This window comes from Gossypium hirsutum, chromosome D12 (genome assembly GCF_007990345.1).
Source record: "Gossypium hirsutum isolate 1008001.06 chromosome D12, Gossypium_hirsutum_v2.1, whole genome shotgun sequence".
NCBI classification, from domain to species: Eukaryota; Viridiplantae; Streptophyta; class Magnoliopsida; order Malvales; family Malvaceae; genus Gossypium; species Gossypium hirsutum.
Window position 1 is genome coordinate 51954573 of NC_053448.1, and position 24386 is coordinate 51978958.

At 34.2% G+C, this 24386-nt stretch overlaps 2 protein-coding genes across 2 annotated transcripts; one reads left to right on the forward strand and one right to left on the reverse strand.

The window, feature by feature from the left end:
* The first annotated feature begins 13098 nt into the window (after positions 1 to 13098).
* On the forward strand, positions 13099 to 20222 carry LOC107946474 (putative phospholipid-transporting ATPase 9). The gene is made up of 11 exons (XM_016880816.2): positions 13099 to 14351; positions 14959 to 16310; positions 16897 to 17007; positions 17109 to 17385; positions 17474 to 17562; positions 17661 to 17769; positions 18091 to 18300; positions 18413 to 18538; positions 18720 to 18818; positions 18961 to 19152; positions 19255 to 20222. Exons 1-11 carry the CDS (start codon positions 13959 to 13961, stop codon positions 19858 to 19860), a joined length of 3564 nt encoding a protein of 1187 aa, XP_016736305.1. The 5' UTR covers positions 13099 to 13958; the 3' UTR covers positions 19861 to 20222.
* Positions 20223 to 22318: 2096 nt separating this feature from the next.
* LOC107946475 (probable calcium-binding protein CML15) lies at positions 22319 to 23212 on the reverse strand. Its single transcript, XM_016880818.2, has one exon. It carries the CDS (start codon positions 23006 to 23008, stop codon positions 22487 to 22489), a length of 522 nt encoding a protein of 173 aa, XP_016736307.1. The 5' UTR covers positions 23009 to 23212; the 3' UTR covers positions 22319 to 22486.
* Positions 23213 to 24386: the final 1174 nt, after the last annotated feature.

Consider the following 24386-nt stretch of genomic DNA (forward strand, 5'->3'; position numbering starts at 1 on the left):
ATTATCGAAAATTGAAAATTTGATTTGAAAAATTTCGATCCTTTCTTTGCATTTGTTTGTATATTTACTGTTTTATACATTGGCATCATATTGCATAAGACTGTTTAATCTTGTCCTTTTAAGTGGGAGTGAGAAACTAGTCCTTCGTGAGGTTTTCACCTCCGTGCAGGATAGTGGATCACTTCCGGGATACATCCGTACCTATGTCTTCGTGAGATTTTCATCCCTGTGCAGCCATAGGGAAATGTATTCCCCTGAAACGAACTCGGTCTATATGAGCCTATAATGGGTGAAGATCGAGGAATCTGCTGGTTCGAGTACCTTGACTTTAGGACCAACCCTCATATAGTGGACTTAGGAACTTAACCTAGGTAGAGCCACTCCAAATCCCTAGTATTTACCTGATTAGGTACTTTTTGGTTTTCCGTGCTTGCTTATGTTTTGTTCTAACCCATCTTGTTGTGTTTTGATTATGATTGCATTACATTGCATTTGCATCTTGGGAAAGAGATATTGATCAAGTTCGATTACTAAATTAGAAAGCTTGTCATGGAATACGGATTCCTTGATAAAATGGAAAACAATACGACTTCCTGAATATATTTTGAGAAACACAAGAATGGCGATGGAAGAGTTCGTGACCCTGCTTCATGGCCTGAGGATTCAAGGCGATTGTTTAAGAGCCTTTGACATTCCAATTCCCTTAAAGAAGCTGACGAGCCTTATGAAGATGGGCAGGTGGTGGATCGCGACCAGGATCAAGAAAAAGAGCTAGCAATGGCATCTATTGGCGAGATTACCTCAAACATGCGCATGAAGAAGAAGATAAATGTTGCTTCTTGGAATATGAGGGTGAGGCCGTACATGTATCCGTTTTATGTAAAGGAATTTGCTTTCTAGAAAAGTTTCCTAAATGTAATTGAATCAGAATCAACGTCTCTGTAGGCATGCATTTCATGCATTCGCATTACATGCATTAAAGTCCATTGAAAGGGTCTAATTGAGAAAACTTATTTTAGCTAATCTGGAAACCGACAAAAGCTCACCCATTAAGCATCCTTACGGTACTCGTCGCAAAACTAAGAAAATAGATCAAAGACTAGAGAAATTGGAGCAAATGCAAAAAGATATGCAAAAGCGGTTACAAGTACAAATGCAAGAGCGACTAGATAAAATTCAAGAAGACATAACGGAAAAATTGATCAAGGCTCAAAAAGATGCGATGGCTGAATTGACCCACCTACTGACTAAATATGTAAATAAGGAGAAGGGTCCTATGGTTAATGATGAAGGAGAAGACAAGGATAGACCTATCTATCCTCTAAGCTTTACGCCTCTACATGCACAGATTCAGACCGAGGTACCTCCGCGCAGATCCTCTATTTCAATTTAACCTCAGCGGTTCCAAACTGATGTTTCAATGCCGATGAACTTTCAGGCTGGATCAGGTTCTAATTCTAGAGATAACCCAGTGAATCTTGTTATTCCTGATTTCGATGAAATGGCTGAAAAAGAGAAGGCAAACATCGAATTTTCAAAACAATGGGAGGATAGGTGTAAATGGTTGGAGGAAAAATTCAAAGCCCTGGAAAGCGCCGATAGTCACCATGGAATCGATGCGAAAGATCTAAGCTTGGTTCCAAACTTAGTACTCCCTCACAAGTTTAAGATGCCTGAATTTGAGAAATATAGTAAGACCAGTTGCCTAGAAGCCCATATCACCATGTTCTGTAGAAGGATGACTGGCTACATTAACAATGATCAGCTGCTAATACACTACTTCCAAGACAGTTTGGTAGGGGCAATGTTCAAATGGTACAATCATTTGAGCCGCACCGAGATTGGTTCATGGAGGGACCTAGCACAGGCATTCATGAAACAATACGGTCATGTAACGGATGTGGTTCCTGATAGAATCACCTTGCAAAACATGGAAAAGAAATTGAGCAAAAGTTTTAGGCAGTATGCACAGAGGTGGAGGGAGGTTGTAATCTAGGTTCAACCACCCCTCTCGGAGAAAGAGACAACAATGCTCTTCATTAATACGCTGAAGGCCCCGTTCATTACGTATATGTTAGGAAGCGCAACAAAAAACTTTTCTGACATAGTTATGAATGGTGAAATGACCGAGAAAGCTATAAGAGCCAAAAACATTGAGGCGGAAGAGAGTGATAAGAGGTCAACCTCAAGGAGAAAAGAAAATGAGGTAAATAACACAGGTTACTCAAGGTCAGTAAGTCATCCAAGTAAAGGGGTCGCTAGCCAACAAGATTCATCAAGATAAGAATCTTATGTGAAACAAGGCACTTAGAACCTCCAGTTCACGTCAATTTCGATGTCGTATAAGGAGCTGTATCAAAGCTTATACAACGCGCGCATTGTTGCCCACTCTACACAAAGCCTCCACAGTCTCCGTACCCTAGATGGCACGACACAAATGCACAATGTGAATATCATGCGGGAAATACGGGGCATTCCATAGAAAACTACATTGCCTTTAAGAAACTGATTGAAAGGCTTGTCAGTATGGGCGTCGTTAAATTTGATGATTCCTTCAATGCGGAAAATCCATTACCCAATCATAATTGATAAGTGGAGTAAATGCAATGCACAAGCAACTGAAGAAGGGACCTTGTTAGATGATATCCGCCCTTATAAATATAGAAGTGTTCTAAGCAATTCGACTGCGGAAGAAAACCCTATAGTCTCTAGAGCTTTTTTAAAGTAACGTTCAGAACATTTTGTTGTTTTTAGCCTAAAAATGATATAAATTCCTTTGTGAAATAGGCTTATGTCTGAACGTTATTATTTTAATGAAATACATCTTTGCGACAACTTTTGAGCCAATGTTATTTCATTCTTTTTGAATAATTATTTCTGATTATTTTATTCTTTTGGATTTTCTTCCAGATCATTCATTCATAATCATATGGTATTATTCACATTCTTTTGTATATTCCTTGGTACTTGCTATGGGTCATCAGGTATCAATGACATGAATGACACTGCTACAGACTCAGATTTTCCTCTTGAGCGAGGCATGTGTTTAGACGGATCTCATGGCTTTGGAAATAACATAGATCGTAGCTTATCTCCGAACTTGTCGAGGATGGTGGAACAAGAGGATAAACAGATCCTACCTCTCAAGGAATTAAAAAAATTGTGAGCTTGGTAAAGATTAAAATTGACCTGACCTCAAAGATGAAGCAAGACCTTGTTCAAAGATGTCTTTGTAGGATCATACCAGGATATGCCGAGTTAAGCGCTGATAATGAAATCTGCGCAACGACACAATGACAAAATTTACAGTGTGAATGACGCAATGAAAATTTTTTACCGGTGCAATGCCTTTCTTGATTAACCTAGTATAGCTTTGCCCGTTTGAAGTCGAGTTTCTATCTCTTCAAGTTTTGTTGGATTTTATCCTGATTGAAGAGGATGATCCAAAATTTTTTATCGTAGTTTCGCCCCAGAAGGCTCTATGAAAGAAACCTAATACCAAAGAGGGTTTTTCGCATACAAGATGAAAGTGAGAAATCTTATCTATAAAAACATTGATTTTGATCGAAAGGGTTCAGATTCAAAAACAAAAAAAAAAGAAAAATCAAAAAAGAGAAGAAAAATAAAAATAAAAAACAAAGGTCAAAATGAAAATGAAAAAGAGAGAAGAAAAGAGAAAAAAGAAAAGAAAATGAGAGGCCAATGCGAAAACCCAAAAATGGCGCTTTGTGACCAAAAGTGATTTTGAGTTGAAAACCTGAAAAGGGCGACTTAAATTTCGAGCAAAATGGGGCATGGACATCACCATTATCGAAAAATTCTAATAGGCATTATTTCACTATTGAGATCATTAATTACTTCATCAAATGGATAGAGGCTACTGCATGCGTCAATGTCATCGTATGCCGATATAGAATTCCAGAGAGGATGTATTAGAAATTGTATTGAACTTGAATGACAGCACGAGAGCTGAGGGCTGTAATCAGTTCAAAATCAAACACCATGGTTTGTCACCGTACTACAAGACAATGGATTTCAAAAAAAAAATAAAATGAAAAATGAAAAGTAAAATGGAGAGGCTAAGGGGAAAACCCGCAAAGGGCGCCTTAGTTCAAAGGGGATTTGAGTTGAAAACCCAAAAAGGGCAGCTCGAATACTGATAGGAATGGGGCATGAGGTGATTTAAGCTGCTCAAGTTTTGCTCATATTGGGGCATGTGGTGATCTTGCTATGCTTGAATCAACAGGAAAGGATAGGCGACATCTTGAGGCATCGACAGAGCATTGTAGATCTCCTAAACACATGTCCAACTCAAAAGGGTCTTCAGAAAGTTTGTACAGAGAAGTTCAAGCTACGATATCTGGGGTACCCAATTCTCATATTATTTGTTGTTCTTAGAATACCTTTTCTTTTCCAAGATATACATTCCCAATTGTCATCCTTCTTTACTATTTTCAATAATTTGTTCTTTTAAGCTATGCTCAGAACCAACTTTATTCTTACCCATGTTATGACCTTTTTGTCAAACATGTTGCATTGGAATAATGATTAATGGACTAATAAAACTTTCACAAAGGAAGTTTTGCATATTACTCTGAAAAGTTTCTAAATAATATAGGAGCCTGAAACAGGACTATTGTTTAGAACACACCAAGTTTAAAGGTTGGAAATTTGAGAAGGATTAGTCTAAATTTAGACTTTCTCTTTGGATTTTTGTCAAATGCATTAAGTGACAAGATGCCACGTTGGTGATAAAGCTTATGTAAACAAGCAAGCAATGATTACCAGGCAAGAGAAAGAGGTTACCTCGAAGAAGAGAGCTTTCATCTGCGCATAAGTCTTTGGTATGACACCCTGAGAATGGTGTAAGAAATCGGAATGATTCAGATCCTATATCCCCGAATTGTGATAAAAGAGGACCGAGGAAAAGCCACATATTTCTACTCTTGGATTATAGTGGGAGAATGGTGGTACATTTTTTTGTGCCCCAGTGGATTAAACTTTAAGGTTTACAGTGGGGGCAACCTGGCTAAATGTTTCTTCAGAAAACGCTAGTCGAGAAGGAAGGTGTTACAACACTTAGGTGATAAGGCCTTAATAAACTTCGAGTAATGACAACCTAAGCGGGATCATTCTCGGAAGAATAAAATTCTGCATTTATGCAAACACCATTCACACATGTCTAGTTAGGAGCATTTGATTCATTTTAATCATGCCATCCTAATCATTAGGCATAATTAAGTTCATTATACAGGTCATGTTCCCCAGAGAACAGATCAGTGAAGATAGCAGATCTTGCCTTCCTGCATTAACAGCGAAGCAGATCAAAAACAAAACCTTGCATCCATTGGTTGTAGTAGAGCTGGTTAAAGAAGTAGATCTTGCCTTCCTGCATTAACAGCGAAGCAGATCGAAAACAAAACATTGCCTCCATCGGTTGCAGTGGAGCTGGTTAAAGAAGCAGATCTTGCCTTCTTGCATTAACAGCGAAGCAGATCGAAAACAAAGCCTTGCCTCCATCGGTTGTAGTAGAGCTGGTTAAAGAAGCAGATCTTGCCTTCCTGCATTAACAGCGAAGAAGATTGAAAACAAAGCTTTGCCTCCATCGGTTGTAGTGGAGCTGGTTAAAAAAGTAGATCTTGCCTTCCTGCATTGACAGCGAAGCAGATCGAAAACAAAGCCTTGTCTCCATCGGTTGTAGTGGAGCTGGTTAAAGAAGCAGATCTTGCCTTCCTGCATTAACAGCGAAGCAGATCGAAAACAAAGTCTTGCCTCCATCGGTTGTAGTGGAGCTGGTTAAAGATAGCAGATCTTGCCTTCCTGTATTAACAGTGAAGTAGATCGAAAACAAAGCCTTGCCTCCATCGGTTGCAGTAGAGCTGGTTGAAGATAGCAGATCTTCCCCTTCTGCGTCGATAGTGAAGCAGATCGAAGATTACAAGTCCTATGTCCCTGACCAGCAGTGGAATAGGTTGGAAATTACAGATTTTATCTCCCTAAGCAGTAGTGGAGCAGATCACATCGGGTCTTATCTCCCTGAAGTTACAGTGGAGCAGACTGAGAAAATAAGTCTTATCACCCTGAAGTCACAGTAGGGTAGACTGAAGAAGCAAATCTTATCTCCCTGAGGTTGTAGTAGAGCAGATTAAATTCGATAATCCTATCTCCCTGAAGTTGTAGTTGAGCGGATTGAAGTAATAAGATCTTATCTCTCTGAAGTTGCAGTAGAGTAGATCGCATCAAGTCTTGCCGACTAGAGACAACAAATTTCGTTCATTTAGAAACTACAAGTTTCAAATCCTATCTCCCCGACGTTGCGGTGGAGTGGATTGAAGCGCCAATTCCTATACCTCTAAAGATGCAGTAGGATGGAATGGAGCCACTTGAAGAAGAAGAGCACCAAGGTCCAAGCACGACCGGGCAAAATTGGTCCTCTTTAGTCTTTGCTCTATTCTCGTTACACGACAATGAGCAAAGAGGGGCAGCTGTAATAGGCCCAATTTGCCCGGGCTTGATACAGATAATATTAAAACCAAAATATACAAAAATATATATATATAAATAAAATGTCCAGTAATGTCCATTTACATCTAAAACCCGCTAAGCCCAATACCTAAACTACCCAAACACTGTCCCAAGCCCCATCTAGCCCAAACACTGGCCCAACCTAGCCCGGTTGCATAAACCCTAGCCCAATAGGCCCGCAACATAAACACTTCAGCAAACCTTAGGGCGCCGCTCCTGCCTCTACCCAGCCCCAGCGCCGCACGCCTCCTCACGTGCGCCTCTATACCCTCTGCTCCAATGACGCACGAGTCACTCCCCACGCACTCACACAAGCCGCGCCACCCCCGTACACCTGCAGAAAGGACAAAAAAACGCAACAAAACAAAAAAATGAAAAAAGCAAAGAAGGCAGGAAAATAGGGCAGAAAGAAAAAAATGATGTATTTTCAATTCGGCTATAAAGCCATTTTTTCTTTAGAATTTGAAAAAAAAAGACCCCACGCATATTATACAAAAAAATATCAATACAGAGAAGGGGATCTTCTTTTTTTACACGCATACTGTATCAAAAAATCAATAAAAAAGAAGGTGATTTTTGAATCGGGTTTCTGGGTTTTCTTCTGTTTTCTTTTTTTTTTCCTTTTTTCTTTTTTTGGTTTTCTTTTCGGCTTTGTTTGGTTTTTTGAATAAAGAATAAAAAGAGTTAAAGGAAGAGAGGTTACCTGGGGGCGAGATCCTGGCTCTCTCCGTCAGCATTGGAGGTTAGGCTAGGATCGAAAGTCGTCCAGATGGCCTTTAAGCAAAGCGGCGCAGGGAGCCTCTTTTAGGCTAGGTTTCTGTTTTGAAGAAATGAATGGTATTGGGGTTATTTTGTTTTTTTAAGCAGGTAATAAACGACGTCGTTTAATGCCGATCTCATGGCTTTGAAAACGGCGTCGTTTGAGGACTATAACCTGCGCAGGTGACCCGACCCGGGGAGGACCCGCGCATTCTGACTCATGGGTTTATTTGTGCTAGGAATCCCTTATGTTTTGTTTAATTTCGATCTGATTTCCTTGTTTCTTTCTTAATCTGCACCACATATTTGTTTTTGTTTACACTTGGATCCCATTTTAAACGGTGTTGTTTTATGGGTTTGGTTTTGATTATTTGTTTTTCTGCGTTTATTTGCTAGTTTAGTCCCGCAATATTAGGTCAGATTTCAATTTAGTGCATGTTGGTTTTATTTTTCTTTTCATTTATTTTTAATATTAGATTTTAAATATATTTAATCCTATTTTGACATATATATCAAAAATTTTAGTATTATTTTAACATTTAGCTTTTGATGGGTTTTTTTTTTAAATTTTACTATTATTATTGTTTAAAATAACAAGTTATTATTTTATATTATTGGTTATACTATTTTAATTCATCATGCAATAGTATTTTTTTTATACGTTTTTAGGAAAATGTTGATATATTATTGTTTAATTTATTATTCATTTATATACATTTTTGACAATTTGATATAATTTATATCTTTGTTTTTTTTTTAAATTTATCCTTTTAATATATTATATATCAAATTTTTACATAATAATATTTTTATACTATTCTTCATATACGCATAAATTATTAGTTATTTTAAAAATATGTGTTAGTACTAGGATATTAGATATTATTAAGATTATGGATTTCAAGTGTTTTTAATATGTTTATGTATGTATTTTAAATCGATTTTACTTATATGTAATTCATTTTTTCTTTAAAAAGAATAGAATTTACTTATTTATGAAATTTATATATATGTATGTGTATGGTATATTTATATGGTTATGTTGTATAATATCTTTGTGAAATTGATAAACGTATATTAGTTGTTACGAATTCGTTTTAAAATATTGTTCTATAATGCTATTATCATTTTTATGTCAAGTCTATTTTAAGTTCATGTATAATATAGGTTTGTTGCCCTTATGTATTTTGCATTGTTTATTTGTATTTTATTGATTCTTTGTAACTCATTAGTATTGATTTTAGTTTATAAATTAGCTTTTCCCGATGTACAATGTTATTTCGTTATCCATTCAAAATATTACAAGTGTCAAAATCAATTTATCCAAAAATCTTCAAAATACTCGAAGTTTGGAATCCTTGAGAGAATTGAGCCCTAACGTAATGGGTTCCAATTTTCCTCGTCGAATCTAAATAATCGAATTTTCTTTGACATACGAATTTCAAATAAAAACCCATTCTCGGGAATTCGATACGTTGTGTCCTAACGCATTGAATATGACATGTTGTTTTCTCGAGGCGAGGATTTTTTCTAATAAATGAAAATTAAGGCAATATTTGATATTTAGGAGTTTTGTGAAATCGAGCCCTAACTTATTGGGTTTTGATTTTTGACCCGAATAATCAAATATCCTTCTCAAATGTATGGGTTTTTAAAGTTAAAAGATAAACTTAATTTTGAAGATTAAAAATGTGGCGCCCTAACTCACTGGGTGTGTCATTTTATTTCTTTGAAATAAGAGTGTTTTATTATTCAATTTATTCAAAATAAAAGGATCGTATTTTAAAATCTTTTCAAAATTTCGACATTAAGACATTAAACAATCGATTCGGTACCAATCTTGGGCGTTACGAGGGTGCTAACCCTTCCTCTTGCGTAACCGACTCCCGAACCCGTTTTTCTCAAAATTCGCAGACCTAAAATTATTTTCAAGGTGACCCGATCACACCTCCTTAAAAGGTCGGTGGCGACTCCCCTTTTTATTTTCAAAGTCGATCCCCGTTTTTTTTTCAAGTTTAAAAATGGTTTCGACAGCGATCTTTTTCGTAAAGTTAGAGAACCAGATAAGTCAATATGCCTAAAATAAATAATATTGTGAATAAATTGGCTAAAATATTGGAAGGTCCTTATAGTATATAGATCTCATCAAATTAATCTCTCTATTTTTAAATAGGTGAATTTAATCTATATATTATTAAAAGAATCGAATAAGTTTATATTTTAATAGAATTAACATTTAATATATTGAAAATTACTTTTCAATTTCTAATTTAATTCCATTTACATAATCATAAAAATTTTATTATTTAAATTTTTTATTAATATATGAACTAAATTAATTAATTTGAGCCGACAGATTTACCAAATTAATTAAAAGGAAGGGGAAATGAGAAACGGATACAAAAAATAAAATAGAGTGACTGAGAGTGAGATGATTGGTGGAAGTAATTGTTTAATTATAAGTAGCGTGACATAGGAGGTGACGGCTTTTAATGTTAATCATTCTGGAAGACTGTTGACCCACCGTTTTTTTTTTTGTTTGACCAATCACTCCAGCCTTGTTGGCAGGGCTGCATCTCCCTCTTTTATCTCCTCCTAAATTTCTTTCTTTACCCCTTTCATCCTAAAATTCCACTAAATATATTTCAAATTTTATATCACTAAACAAAATATTAATTGTATTTACATACTATTAGCCTAATTATTTTTTCAATAAATTTATCAATTGATTCATCTTTTAATATTAGCACATGGTTGTAAAAATAATTTTTTTTAAATGTCATGTATAATATTTTTAAGAGTTGAGAAATTACTTTGAGAGTTTCTTTTTGTTATTTTAAAAAATTAGAAAAAAAAATATAAACAGAAGAAAATTTGAGTCCATTTTTTTAAAATTTTTTACATTTATTCTTTACCTTTAAATTAAAGTCTTTGCTTTTAATATCAATTATATATATATTTGTTAAACAAATTTTTTTCATGAGTATCCCATAATTTAGGATTTTTTTAAATGTAAATTAAATTGCTTTGTGAATAAATTATTTTATTATAAAATAAGAAAATTAAAAGAAAGTTCTATAAAAAGAAGACAACGAAAACGGAAACCACCGGTCACGTTGGGCAATGGCGATCATGAAATTGTAACAGCTCAAAGGGGACGGAGGCTTTTTCTTTTTATTTATTATTTTCCATTTTCTTTATTTCTTTATTTCACACCCCACGCCACCCCATTCTAGAAGCTCTGTATATTCTGATCAATTAAAAGTCTAATTCTGCTATTAGTACCTATTATTTTAGTATATTTGAAATTTAGTCCCAAGGCAGGGTTTGCAGTAGAAGTGTTTAAACGGTCAGCTGAGTTATTATTATTAACCAATTTATCCGTAATGTAAAAATCTTTAACCGTTGACTGAATCGAAATATTTTAGTTAATCCGATCGGTTAACCGAATTAACCAAAATTTATATGTTTTTGTCTTTTGATTAAAATAAGTATAAAACATATAAATATATATTACTAATATTCTTTTTTTAATAGCTCAAAAAATATCTTATATATAATATATATTATTTATTTCGATTAATATAAAAATAATAGTTCAAAATATACCTTGCTTATTTGGAAAAAAAATACATTGCTAATATAAAAAAATATTATATATAATATTTATTATTTATTTAAGTTAATTCGGTTAACCACTTAATTTCGAATCGAATTAATCGATAACTGAAATTTTAAAAAATCATTAACAGACCTCCAACTAAACTATGAACACTCCTAACTTGCAAGATGTGCGAGACACTACATCTAAGTGTTCATTGTTATAAACTCTGACTCAAACAGAGTTAATAGTGATGTTGAAAATTGTGTTGAAGATAAGTTATTTGCTTTATAGGGTTTTTTACTTAAATAATATTTAAAAAAAACTTAAATGGCATGTTGCAAGAATTATGTATCCAAATAGTATATTCAAATGGGTGGAAGGTGGTGCATAGGCAACACCACCCTGATTCTGACACAATTTCGTTAAAAAAAGAAGGGTATAGGCGTGTGATGCCTATCTAATAGGTGGCACCAGTGACCCCTATCTGATAGGCGGCACACCTAGTCTTCCCCCGACACTCCCCCATCCGGCTCATTTTTGTAAGGTATTATTGGGTTAAAAAGAACTATTAATGTATGTTTGTATTTATTTTATATTTTCATTCATTCATAATTTATTTTTAATATTTATTGAAGTAAAAAAAACCTATTTATGTTATGTACAAAAAATATTTTATTTTTTATGTAATTTATTTGTTATGTGTGTTTTAGGTTGATTAGATTTATTTTTTTATAAAATTTATTTGGCATGTTATTTTAATTATTTTAATATTTTTATTTTTATTTTTTATGTAGGTAAAAGATGAGACCATTGATATGGAATTTGTAATTTATTAGATAAATTAGGAATTAGTTTATATGTTCTAATTTTTTAAGATTTTATAATTGAGAATAAGAGTTTATTGAGAATAAGAGTTTATGTTTTTAAATTTTATTTTATGTTTTTTATAAATATTAAAATAAGATTTCTTTTGAAGTTGTATGCAAAAAAATGATATTTTTTGACAATAATTAAGTTGGCATGTTTTATATATATTATATTTTAAACCAAAACATTTTACTTATTATCATTTTAAAATAATAATAATATTCGTATTTATTATGTATCATTTATGTTATATTTTTGTTATATTTTTTATTGGCATGTTATTTTTATTATTTTAATATAATTTTTTTGTTTTTTTATGTAGGTAAAAGATTAAACCATTGAGATGAAATTTGTGAATGAGACCATTAAGTTGGAGTTTAAGTTGGAATTTATAAGATATATTTATTTTGTTAGTGTAGTATAGCAAAAAATATGATGTGGACAAAACTGTTTGGTATTTTTTTTATAATTAAAAACAACATATAAAATTTAGGTGTTTTAATAAATATTTAAAATGAGCTGGATGGGGGAGTGTGGGGGGGGGAATACTAGGTGTGTCGTCTATCAGATAGGCACCACCAGTGCCGCCTATCAGATAGACACTACACCTCTATACCTTTTTTTTAAACGAAATTGTGTTAGAATCAATTGTCTATGCACCACCCTCCACCCATTTGAACGTACTATTTTAGTACATAATTTTTGCAACATGCCATTTAAGTTTTTTTTTAATATTACTTAGGTAAAAAATCCTGCTTTATACATCATTTCTCTTTCTTTGTTAATATTTTTTGTGTCCGGATATTTTTACTAGATTTTTTTTTCTAGTTTATTCATTTTTCTTTCTTATTGATGTAATTCACGATGTTGTAATAATCGATGCCTCTAGCAATTAGTAATAACATTTAATGTTTTATTAAAAAAATTCATTATATTTAATTATTGAAATCCAATTATTAAAAACTTTGATAGAAAGAAAATCATGTAAATAAGAAAAAAAATCGACTTTCATCTTACTTCTCTCAAATAGTATTGAAAAATCTTATAATTTTAAATTCGTTACAACATTATATTTAACATTTTTAGTTTTCCATGTAATGTTAGTCACTGTGAGCAAACTTTTATTTTAAAAATACTACATAATTCAATTTATTAGAAGTGGTTTGACAATATTATTTAATTGGATCGTAATTATTAAATTAAGGAATAAATTTCAAAGACCAAAAGTAGAGAGACTAAAATTTAAATATGAAAAGAGTAGAGGGATTGAAAGAAGAATTAGACGTAAATTAAATATCCATATGCACAAAATATACAAAAAGTTTGAATTTTATATTTGGAGCTAGTATTAATTTTCTTTTGTCTTGGCCTCCAAAAGGGAAAATCAAAATGCGCGTACATAGAACACATAAAAAAAAAAAAAAGAAAAAAAGAAAAAAAGAAAGTCATCAAAATCAAAGTCACCGTTCAAATCAAAGCTTCAGCTGAAGATACAGAAATAAAACGAGGAAAGAAAATTTATTCATGTAGTATCATCTGAAGAAAATTTATTCATGTAGTATCATCTGAACTTTCAACTTCCAATATTTTTCTTCGCTTCTTCGTTTTTGTGTGTTTTCAGTTGATGACCTCAATAACAGCGCCATCTTCCTAATATCTTGATTAAACAAAACCGTTTTAAATTTATATATTCTCCCTTCACCCTGTTTCTCAACACTTTCTCTTTTCAAGACTAAATCTTACATGCTTACATACATATATATATATCCTTATATATTTGTATCTTTAATGTAGTGTTTTCCTTTGTCCAAAGCTATCTATTTCTTCTTCTTCTTCTTCTTCCTCTCTCTCTCTCTCTCCTTAAAGTCTAAACCTTTATTCACTTTCTGCCTGGGGAAAATATTCTATTATTTATTTCTTGTATTTGTTCATTTTCTGGGACTTTGAGTTAAACAGCAACAACCCAGGCTTTATCTGCGTTGGTCTTTTTTTTTTTTTTTTGTAAACTGGGATCCTCTGCTTTATTTTATATAAATTTTCTTCTTCTTCTTATAGTTGAATGCATATGTACAAACATACCGTACATACACTGTTAGGGTGAAATTAAGATCAAAGGGGCACATATTAGTGGGGGGGGGGTGAAGAAATTAAAGCTGCATAAAGTTAATTAATTAATTTGTAGCTAAAGAGAGAAACAAGGAAAATGAGTGGTGGTAGGAGGAGAAAGGTGTTGATGAGCAGGATCTATGGGGTTGCATGTGGTAAAGCATCATTCAAGGAAGACCACTCCCAGATTGGGGGGCCGGGATTTTCCAGGATTGTTTATTGTAATGAACCAAATTCCTTGGAGGCGGGAACCCGTAATTACTCTGATAATTATGTCAGTACTACCAAGTATACCGTTGCTACATTCTTGCCCAAGTCCTTGTTCGAGCAATTCAGGAGGGTCGCCAACTTCTTCTTTTTGGTCACTGGTATTCTTTCCTTCACTGCTATTGCTCCTTATTCCGCTCTTAGTGCTATCGTCCCTCTCATCATCGTTATTGGCGCTACTATGATCAAAGAAGGTGTTGAGGATTGGCGCCGACAACAGCAGGTTTCACTCCCTTCTTTATTTACTTTATTACCTTCTTTCTTTTCGCTTTGCTGCTGCTGCTGCTTCATTTCTTTTTAGTTGCTACTTAAGGTGCCAGATAGTTGCTTCCCTTTGCACTCCTTATTTTTTACTTTCTCTATCATCTTTCCCTTTATGGAGTCCATAAAATATATAGTCATTTATAGAAAGGGCTTCTTAAATAGTTTACATGATTGTAAGTGCTTCCATTTGCCTAATATAATTGTGCCAAGTGCATTTAGGCCTTTAAAAAGGATCAGAACATATTCTTCAATAGCTTCTTCCTTTTTCTGGATCTCTAGGCCTTCTTGATTGCCATAAAATACATCTATCTTTCACTTTTAATTTTTCCTTTTGGTATATCGAGTTGTTTTAACTAAGCTATGTGTAACTCAATTCTCTGTCTACCTTAAATATTGGTCTTCGTTGGTGCCATAGACATTGAACTTTCTTTACACTACTATCTTGCTGCTCGTTAGATTGAGCCAGATGCATCTTAGAACTGCAAAATTAGCTTATACGTAAAGTTTCCATAACCTGGTTGTTTTCTTTGTTCTAAAATTTCTTGTTCAATCTGGAATTTCTTCAGGATATAGAGGTGAACAACAGAAAGGTAAAAGTTCATCAAGGTGATGGCAACTTTCATCATACTGAATGGAAGAATCTTAGAGTGGGAGATATTGTAAAGGTGGAGAAAGATGAATTCTTTCCAACAGACCTCATCTTGCTTGCATCCAGTTACGAGGATGCAGTCTGTTATGTTGAGACCATGAACCTTGATGGAGAAACAAATTTGAAACTCAAACAAGCACTAGAGGTAACTTCATCCTTACATAATGACTATAACTTTCGGGACTTTAAAGCTATTGTTAAATGTGAGGACCCAAATGCAAATTTGTACTCATTTGTTGGAACCATGGAGTTTGAAGAGCAGCAACATCCCCTTTCTCCTCAACAACTTCTCCTTCGAGACTCAAAACTCCGAAATACAGATTACATATATGGGGCGGTTGTCTTCACTGGTCATGACACGAAGGTCATGCAAAATGCTACAGACCCTCCTTCTAAGAGAAGCAAAATTGAGAAGACAATGGATCGCGTTATCTACTTAATGTTTTTTATCGTTTTTATAATGGGATTTGTTGGTTCTATTTTCTTTGGGATTGCAACTGAAAATGACTATGAAGGTGGGAGGATTAAAAGGAGATGGTATCTTAGACCTGATAATGCCGAAATTTTTTTTGATCCTGAAAGGGCCCCAGTTGCAGCAATTTATCACTTCCTAACGGCTCTTCTTCTGTATAGCTACTTCATCCCAATCTCCTTGTATGTGTCAATAGAAATTGTTAAAGTTCTTCAGAGCATCTTCATCAATCAAGATAGTCACATGTATTATGAGGAGGCTGACAAACCAGCACATGCCCGTACCTCTAATTTGAATGAAGAGCTTGGCCAAGTCGACACAATACTTTCTGATAAGACGGGAACACTAACTTGTAATTCAATGGAGTTCATCAAGTGTTCTATTGCTGGTACAGCTTATGGCCGTGGTGTTACAGAGGTTGAGAGGGCTATTTATAGAAAGAAAGGTTCACCTGTGGTCCATGAACCAAATGGTCTCAACCATATTGAGGATTCTGCTGATGCAAACCCAGCCATTAAAGGTTTTAACTTTAAGGATGAAAGGATCATGAATGGTAATTGGGTTAATGAGCCTCGTGCAGATGTCATCCAGAAGTTTTTCCGTCTGTTAGCAATCTGTCATACTGCAATACCTGAAGTGGATGAAGAGAATGGAAATATTTCATATGAGGCGGAATCACCTGATGAAGCAGCATTTGTGATTGCAGCAAGAGTACTAGGTTTTGAATTCCACAATAGGACACAAACAAGCATCTCCTTACATGAGTTGGATCCTGTCCCTGGAAAGAGAGTTAACAGGTGAGGATCTCTTCGCATGCCTTAACCAAATAGACCTTATGTCACCATGTTATCATCGTATGTTATTTTTCTGCATGTGACTAGTTGTAGGATCATCTTGGCATCACGTTCACCTGGCTCCTGAACCTTTTATAAGCATATAATAAGAACATATTGCTTTGTTTAACATCAAGAGAAAACAGATCAAACAAGAAATGCTTTGCAGCTGTCTTGCTAATCTTAAACTCTTATTTCTGATACAGGCTGCCTGAAAAATGGGTTTGTTTTCTTTTGAAATTTTAGGCACTTGATTGCATGAGGATACCAAGCTAAATACGAGTTTCATGTCACTGAAGCCTCATTCTGATGTAGAATTTTAATCTTACGTTCAATCTTCAAAAGATTCAGTTGGCCCTCTTAACTTGCATTATTATTTCATGTTCCCCCTATGTAACTAGTTAGTTGAACAGAAAGGAGACCAACTGTTTAAACATTACTCTTTGCACGTGTGACTTATAGTATATACTTGTCAGCATGCAGAGCTGTTGTTCTTAAAATTGGCTCACTCATTTAAGAACATTTTGAGTGAATAATTTCCATTGTGCAGGTTATATAAACTTTTGAACGTTCTAGAGTTTGACAGCACCAGAAAACGGATGTCTGTAATTGTGAGAGATGAAGAGGGAAAACTTCTTCTACTCTGCAAAGGTGCTGACAGGTTAGTATTTATAGATTAAATCGAACTTTTGTGGGTACCAATAACCCTTATTTCCTTTTTAGTTTCACTACAATATCATCCTAATGCTTTATTCTATGCAGTGTCATGTTTGAAAGACTGGCCAAGGGTGGTCGTGACTTTGAAGAGGATACTAGAGAGCACATGAATGAGTATGCTGATGCAGGCCTGAGGACCCTAGTCCTAGCATATCGTGAACTTTCAGAAAATGAATACGAGGTGTTTAATGAGAAAATGACTGAGGCAAAGAACTCAGTTAGTGCAGATCGCGAAACCTTAATTGATGGAGTTGCAGAAATGATTGAAAGGGATCTAATTCTCTTAGGGGCTACGGCTGTTGAGGACAAACTCCAAAATGGGGTAGGGTGGAATATGCATGTATAATCTAATCTTTCTGTAAGAGGCACAGCAGGGGACTTATGATTTTTCTCTTATTTCTACGTTATAGGTCCCTGACTGCATTGACAAACTTGCTCAAGCTGGGATTAAGCTATGGGTATTGACTGGAGACAAGATGGAGACAGCCATCAATATTGGGTATGCTTTCTGGGTTTGCCTTCTTCTGTTTCTGCTTTACATAAAACCTACTTTAATTAGCTTGCTTTGATCTCTAACCTAAATTTATAAATTTGCAGTTATGCATGTAGTTTGCTTAGACAAGGAATGAAGCAGATTATAATTAATTTAGACACTCCAGAAATCCAGTCATTAGAGAAAACTGGAGATAAGGATGCCGTCATCAAGGTAAAATGACTTAAATTCTTAATTATTTTTATAATTGTTCAGTTAGCTTTATTGAATCTAATTCTTAGCTTTTTAGAGCTTCTTAGTTCTATATGATAATGACATGTATTTCTGTACAATATAATGCTGCAATGCATGTGAGTATTATATTCTCTTTGTGCTACTGTTTATTTGATATGGTTTTTGTGCTTCATGAGTGTCTCTGCATGTGTATTTTCTATGTTTGTGCATCCAAGGATGTGTATATAATATTTGCATTATATGTCATTTTTTATAGTTATAATATTTGTATTATTGTTGATGGAATGATTTTTCTTTTAGGCGTCAAGAAAAAGTGTTATGGAGCAGATAGTTTCAGGAAAGTCTCAGGTGTCTGCATTGAGTGCAATATCCGAGGCTTTTGCCTTAATCATTGATGGGAAATCCCTCGCTTATGCTCTAGAGGATGATATGAAGAATATTTTTCTAGAGCTTGCTATTGGTTGTGCATCTGTAATTTGCTGCCGCTCTTCGCCAAAACAAAAGGCATTGGTATGTTTTCATCTTTCCAGAGATTTTACGAAGTCAATTTAGAGTTGTCATATTTAGTCCTTGATTCAAGTAACTAATTATCTATTTTAAATGACAAAACTGAAATTCATAGGTTACAAGACTGGTAAAACTAGGAACTGGTAAAACAACGTTAGCCATCGGTGATGGTGCTAATGATGTGGGAATGCTTCAAGAAGCAGATATTGGAATTGGAATCAGTGGTGTGGAAGGAATGCAGGTATTTAATTGATTACTATCTCGAATTTGTTATTGGCACGGTGATTAAGAAAATATTCCAACTGTAGTGTTCTCAGTTTAAAGAATTTAAAATAAATAGATATTAATATATAGTTCTTTTAATTTTCTGAAGGATGTAATCACCTCAGTTTTCTGAGTTTTGTTATTATTGTCTAATGCAGGCAGTTATGTCAAGTGATGTCGCAATTGCTCAGTTCCGATATTTGGAGCGCTTGCTACTTGTTCATGGACATTGGTGTTACAGGAGAATTTCTTCAATGGTAATACACTCGTTTGTTGCTTTAGTCACTAGTGATTCATCAAGTTATTAAAACATTTGAAGTTGAAATTATCAACTTGACTTGCATGACAAGGTTGGTTATTCCTTCAAAGCCTAATTACTTTTTATTCTTGTGGTGCCAGATATGCTACTTTTTCTACAAGAATATTGCATTTGGTTTCACAATCTTCCTATACGAGGCGTACACATCGTTTTCAGCTCAACCTGCCTACAACGATTGGTATTTGACACTCTTTAACGTCTTCTTCTCATCACTTCCAGTAATTGCTATGGGAGTTTTTGACCAGGACGTATCTGCACGGTTTTGTCTCAAGGTAGGTGGTTTTCTAGTCTTTATTCTTAGCAATAGCTAGTTATAGATTGCAAGAGATGGATGTTGTATTAACTGTCTCTATTGTACGTTTTATTTGCGGCAGTTTCCTCTGTTATACCAAGAAGGAGTGCAGAATGTTCTCTTCAGCTGGCGGCGCATAGTGAGCTGGATGTTTAACGGGTTTTACAGTGCCATAATCATCTTTTTCTTCTGCTCGAGAGCATTGGAGCAGCAGGCCTTCAATGATGAGGGTAAAACTGCTAGTAAAGACATTTTAGGGGGAACAATGTACACATGCATTGTGTGGGTTGTGAACCTGCAGATGGCCCTTTCAATTAGTTACTTCACCTTGATACAACATATTGTCATCTGGGGTACCATTGCATTCTGGTACGTGTTCCAATTGGCGTATGGTGCCTTGCCTGCTAGTTTTTCCACTGATGCCTACAGAGTGTTCGTTGAAGCTCTTGCCCCAGCTCCTTCATACTGGTTCATTACACTTTTTGTTGTCATTGCGACCCTCACTCCATACTTCTTATACTCTGCTATTCAGATGCGCTTCTTTCCCATGTATCACGAAATGATACAGTGGATAAGACATGAGGGGCTATCCGATGATCCACTCTACTGTGAAATGGTGCGCCAAAGATCCATCCGCCCAACTACTGTGGGCTTCACTGCTCGGCGAGCAGCAAGCCGAAGACAATAAGATTATGGATGAGGTTATAAGTATTTATCAGCTGAATGGTTGATTCCTGTGGATGCTCCAAATCTGCCTGCATTATATGTAAACATCACTACACAGCTGGGGAGACCCATGTACAGATTCAGTATTTGCATGGCAGAATTTTACAGAGAGACATTGCGAGCATCCTGATGTTGTAAATCTTCATTCTTTACGGTGATCTTTGTTTTGTACCATAAATAATTCCTTTTTTCGGGAGATTTGTAACTAGTGCAGATGTTAGAATACTAGTTTAGGTTCTAGTTTTACAAATATTGCTACAGTTTCAGCTTCAATTTTTTATTTTTTTTCTCTGTTTAATAAAAATATATTCTTTTTTTTTGTCATTAAATCTCTCAAGTTTTCTTTTTTCAAGATGAAATTATAGGCTTTTTTTTTAGTATTATCATAATAACTCTCTATATAAATATATATATCTCTTTTTAATCTATATTTATGGTTGATTATACTAGTAAATTGATGTTTTAAATAAAATCATAATATATATATTAAAAATCCTATAATAAGTGTATGCATGTGATAATTATAGAGGTGTTTCGAAGCGGCGGAAGAATTGAAAAAATTACAAAAAAAAAACACAGTGTTTAAAGAAATATTCTCAAATATATTCAGTAACTTTGAATAAATGATTACAAATTAATCTAACAATATTAGACTTGAGTCTCATCCAAGTAGTGGGTTAGTCCTATCTAGAGGTGCTCATGGGTTAGGCCAGGACGTGTTTAGGTTGGGTCTAAGTATGATATTAATTTACTTTATGCTTTCCTAAACCCATCCCGATTCAAAAGTTGAGCCTAAATTTTTTTTCAAACCCATCCATATTTACAAAAGACTAATCCAAGTCCATTTTAAGCCTGCCCATATTATTTTTAATTTTTTAAAAATATTTATATTATATTATTTTAATTTTTTATATAGTATCTTAACATTATTTTAATGTTTACATTAGAGTAGTATTATATATTTAGTATAAGTTTATTTTTTAATGTGTTTTAAATTACATAATATATAAAAACACCATAATATAAAGTATTATAAACTTAAAACGGGCTAAGATGGGCTTGAGCCTGACCCATATTTTAAACGGGTCTAATTTTTTGTTCAAACCCATTTTTCGGGCCTAATATTTTTGAACAAATCTAGTCCTGTTGGACCGAATAACTCCAAGTGAATATGAAGGGTTTACAACGTGTGCATCAGTCGTAGGTTCTTTTGTGTGACCCGTGCGTGACATGCTTATGGAAACCACGTATTTCGAACACAAAGGTTTGTTTAAAAATAACATACAAAATAAATAATGAAACGTAAGGTTTTGACCTAATTAAAAATAACACATGAAAAATTTACGATATTAAAATGAAAAATTAGAATAAACTGTGAGTAAAATGAAATTTAAACACATAAATACATCATATTAATACCAACTCAGTTAAAGGGTTAAATAATAATATTAATAAATACACAATTGATGAAGATAATAAAGATTGCATAATGAAATTAAAATATATATAAAAAATTTAAAATAAAACTTTAGTTGAGCGGTAACTTTGAGATTTTACTAATATAATTTGTATGAATTCAAATCCCATCATACGAAATTTTTGTTGTTTTTATTAAATAATAAAAAAACTAAAATACCTTGATTAATTAATTTTCCTAACCGTGAGTTTAAATAAAACTATAGATTAACAAACTCTTATAATATTCTTATAATATCCAATCAAACAATAATTCTTATATTAGAATTATAAAACTTCTGGATAGAATTATGCGATTAAATTATAATTAAATAACAACCTTATATCATAATTAATTTTTTTTATAAAATCACTTAATTAAATAATAAATATAACTGTCAATTAAGCCTTATATTATGGAGAAAGTATTTGGGGTATGTGTAGGTAGAAGAAGTTGCTGCAACAGAGGCAAAAAGGGCAGCAAGTGAAAGGAGCAGCGGTATGTCCATTTAAAAGGGATAGTAAGTATGAAATTGCAGAAGCGTGGATGGAGAGCAGACCTAGACAGAGCTGATATGGTCTCAATCCTTGGATGCAGTTTGTTGAGGACTTAGACCTATGCTGTACAACAAAGGTATTGGATTGGGGGTTGGAAGTTGGAACAGTTCCATAAACAGTAGGGATTTGTCAAGGGAGGCAAGGCAAGGCAGTTTGTTAGTGGAGCGGCTGTTGTCATAGTTAATGTTTTGCTTGGATCTAAGTTAAACTTTGTTTGCTTTCTTTGGATAAATAAAAATCCAGATTTGATGTTTTTCATGTGTCAAATCTTGGGTAGTGAGATTAATGACATTAATAATACAAATTGCAGGTTGAGTTTGCAAACTAGCTACACCCTAGCTGGTAATAATACTATCCATACATGGCAGATTATTAAGAAGCTTCGAGGACACTTGGGTATCACATGATTTCGCAAAAACATTGACATATGCTTCATTCTGAAAAAAGAGCCCCTCAAATTTACGACACAGACACCATAAAAAACTGAAGAAAGAAAGGCAGTGGTTGTGAATCATATCATACCACGTTAATATTTACCGAGCGGCAACCAAGGATATTTGTTAGGAGGATAGTCATTACTTAACAGAATGGTTAAGTTTAATACCAAGAAAATCGGCAGCTGAATTGGCCATGATACTAGTAAACTCAAAGAAACTTACGACGCCGTCTCCATTGGAATCAGCCTCTTTCATCATATCGGAAAGTTCACGGAAGGTCAAGGGATGGCCCATCTTAGCCATAGAGCCAGCAAGCTCCGCGGGCGTAATAAACCCATTGCCATCCCGATCAAATAATTGGAAAACCTCCAACAACTGGGCCTCGTTTATCAAAATTTGGTGGGTGATGTCGGGCAGAATGGCGCTCACCAATTCCTCGAACTCCACAAGACCATTCCCGTTAGCATCAATGTCGCCTAGCAAAAGGTGGATCTGGTCACCACTAGGCTTGAGACCCAAGGAGCGCAAGAGAGCGGCCAGCTCAAGCTGGGTGAGGCTGCCGTCGGAATCCATGTCGAAACGCATGAATATGTCCTTCAATTGCTTCAGTTGGTCAGCCGATTGGACGGTTATGTTCCCACAGCTACTCATCATCGCCATAGAACAAGATGAAGATGCAAAGAAAGAAAAAAGGAAAGGGTTTGAAGAGGTCCTTCAATGAGTTGAAGTTGTAGTTGGGATACTTTAAAGACGTGGGTCTTCGCTTGCTTTTTGTTGCGATATGTGTTTGTTTGTATTGTTGAGAATGGAATTGCTCAACACCGCGTTTTCCCTTTAACTAATAACAGTTTGGATTAATTCCACCGCTCATCCTTCAACTTTTGGTTCATTATTTTCAAATTATCAGTTCACCACATCTTTATCTTTCCAACTTCCTCCTTTGTTTTATAAATAATTATAAGTGATACTCTATATTATTAATTAAGTAACACAAATGATTTATTTTTGTCATAATTATATTATTCATAAAAGCAAAAAAGAAGAAAAATAAAAATAATTATCACAAAATTAATGTAAATGGGTATATTTACGTTTTATATCAAGAATAAAAGGAATTAATTATTAAAAAAGGTTTTTTATAAAATAATTAATTGTAAGCTTCTTTCATTAATGTTGAACCAATGCAATTAATGTGGTCCAGATCCAATCTTTAGAAAATGAAAATAAATATAATAATATAAAAATAAAATTTGAAAATAAAAATAAAAAAGAAAACAGCAAACGAGGGACAGAGGTGCACTCATCCGTTGGAAAAAAGTATGACCTACACAAATGTGTTTCTTATTAATTTTAATATTCTAATTGGGATAAACAAGTGTTGGCACTATTTTTTTTGAAAACGGGGTCGACTTGAGTTTTTGAAAAATGAAAACAGTATGGGAGTCGCCATCAATCCTTTTTGATGAGGTGTGATCGGGTTACCTTGAAAAGTGATTGTTTTTTATAAACGATTTGATTTTATTAAAACAACAATTTTGGTCCACGAAATTTAGAAAAACAGGTTCGGGAGTCGGTTACGTACGATGAAGGATTAGCACCCTCGTAACACCCAAAATTGGTACCTAATTGATTAATTAATGTCTTAGTGTCGAAGATTGAAAACTTTAAAGAGATTTAAAATACGATCCTTTATTGAAATGTTGAAAATTTTAGAGAAAAATGGCATATTTCACGTTCATCAAGAAAGAGAATTATATCCAGTAAGTTATGACACAATGTCTTGAATTCCCGATGCGCGAATGAATGCCAAAAATTTACTTATTTAAAAGATATTCAATTATCTCGGACTTAAAAATGGATCATGCCCAGTAAGTTAGGACATGATCTTTTCTTAATTCCCGAGATCGTTTAAAACTTGAATTTGAAAAGATTCGCGTATTTAGATTTATTGTGAAAATCGAAACTCAGTAAGTTAGGATACGACCTTCTCGAATCTAAACACGAGGCTTTACTTATTCAAAAATCATAATTTATGCAT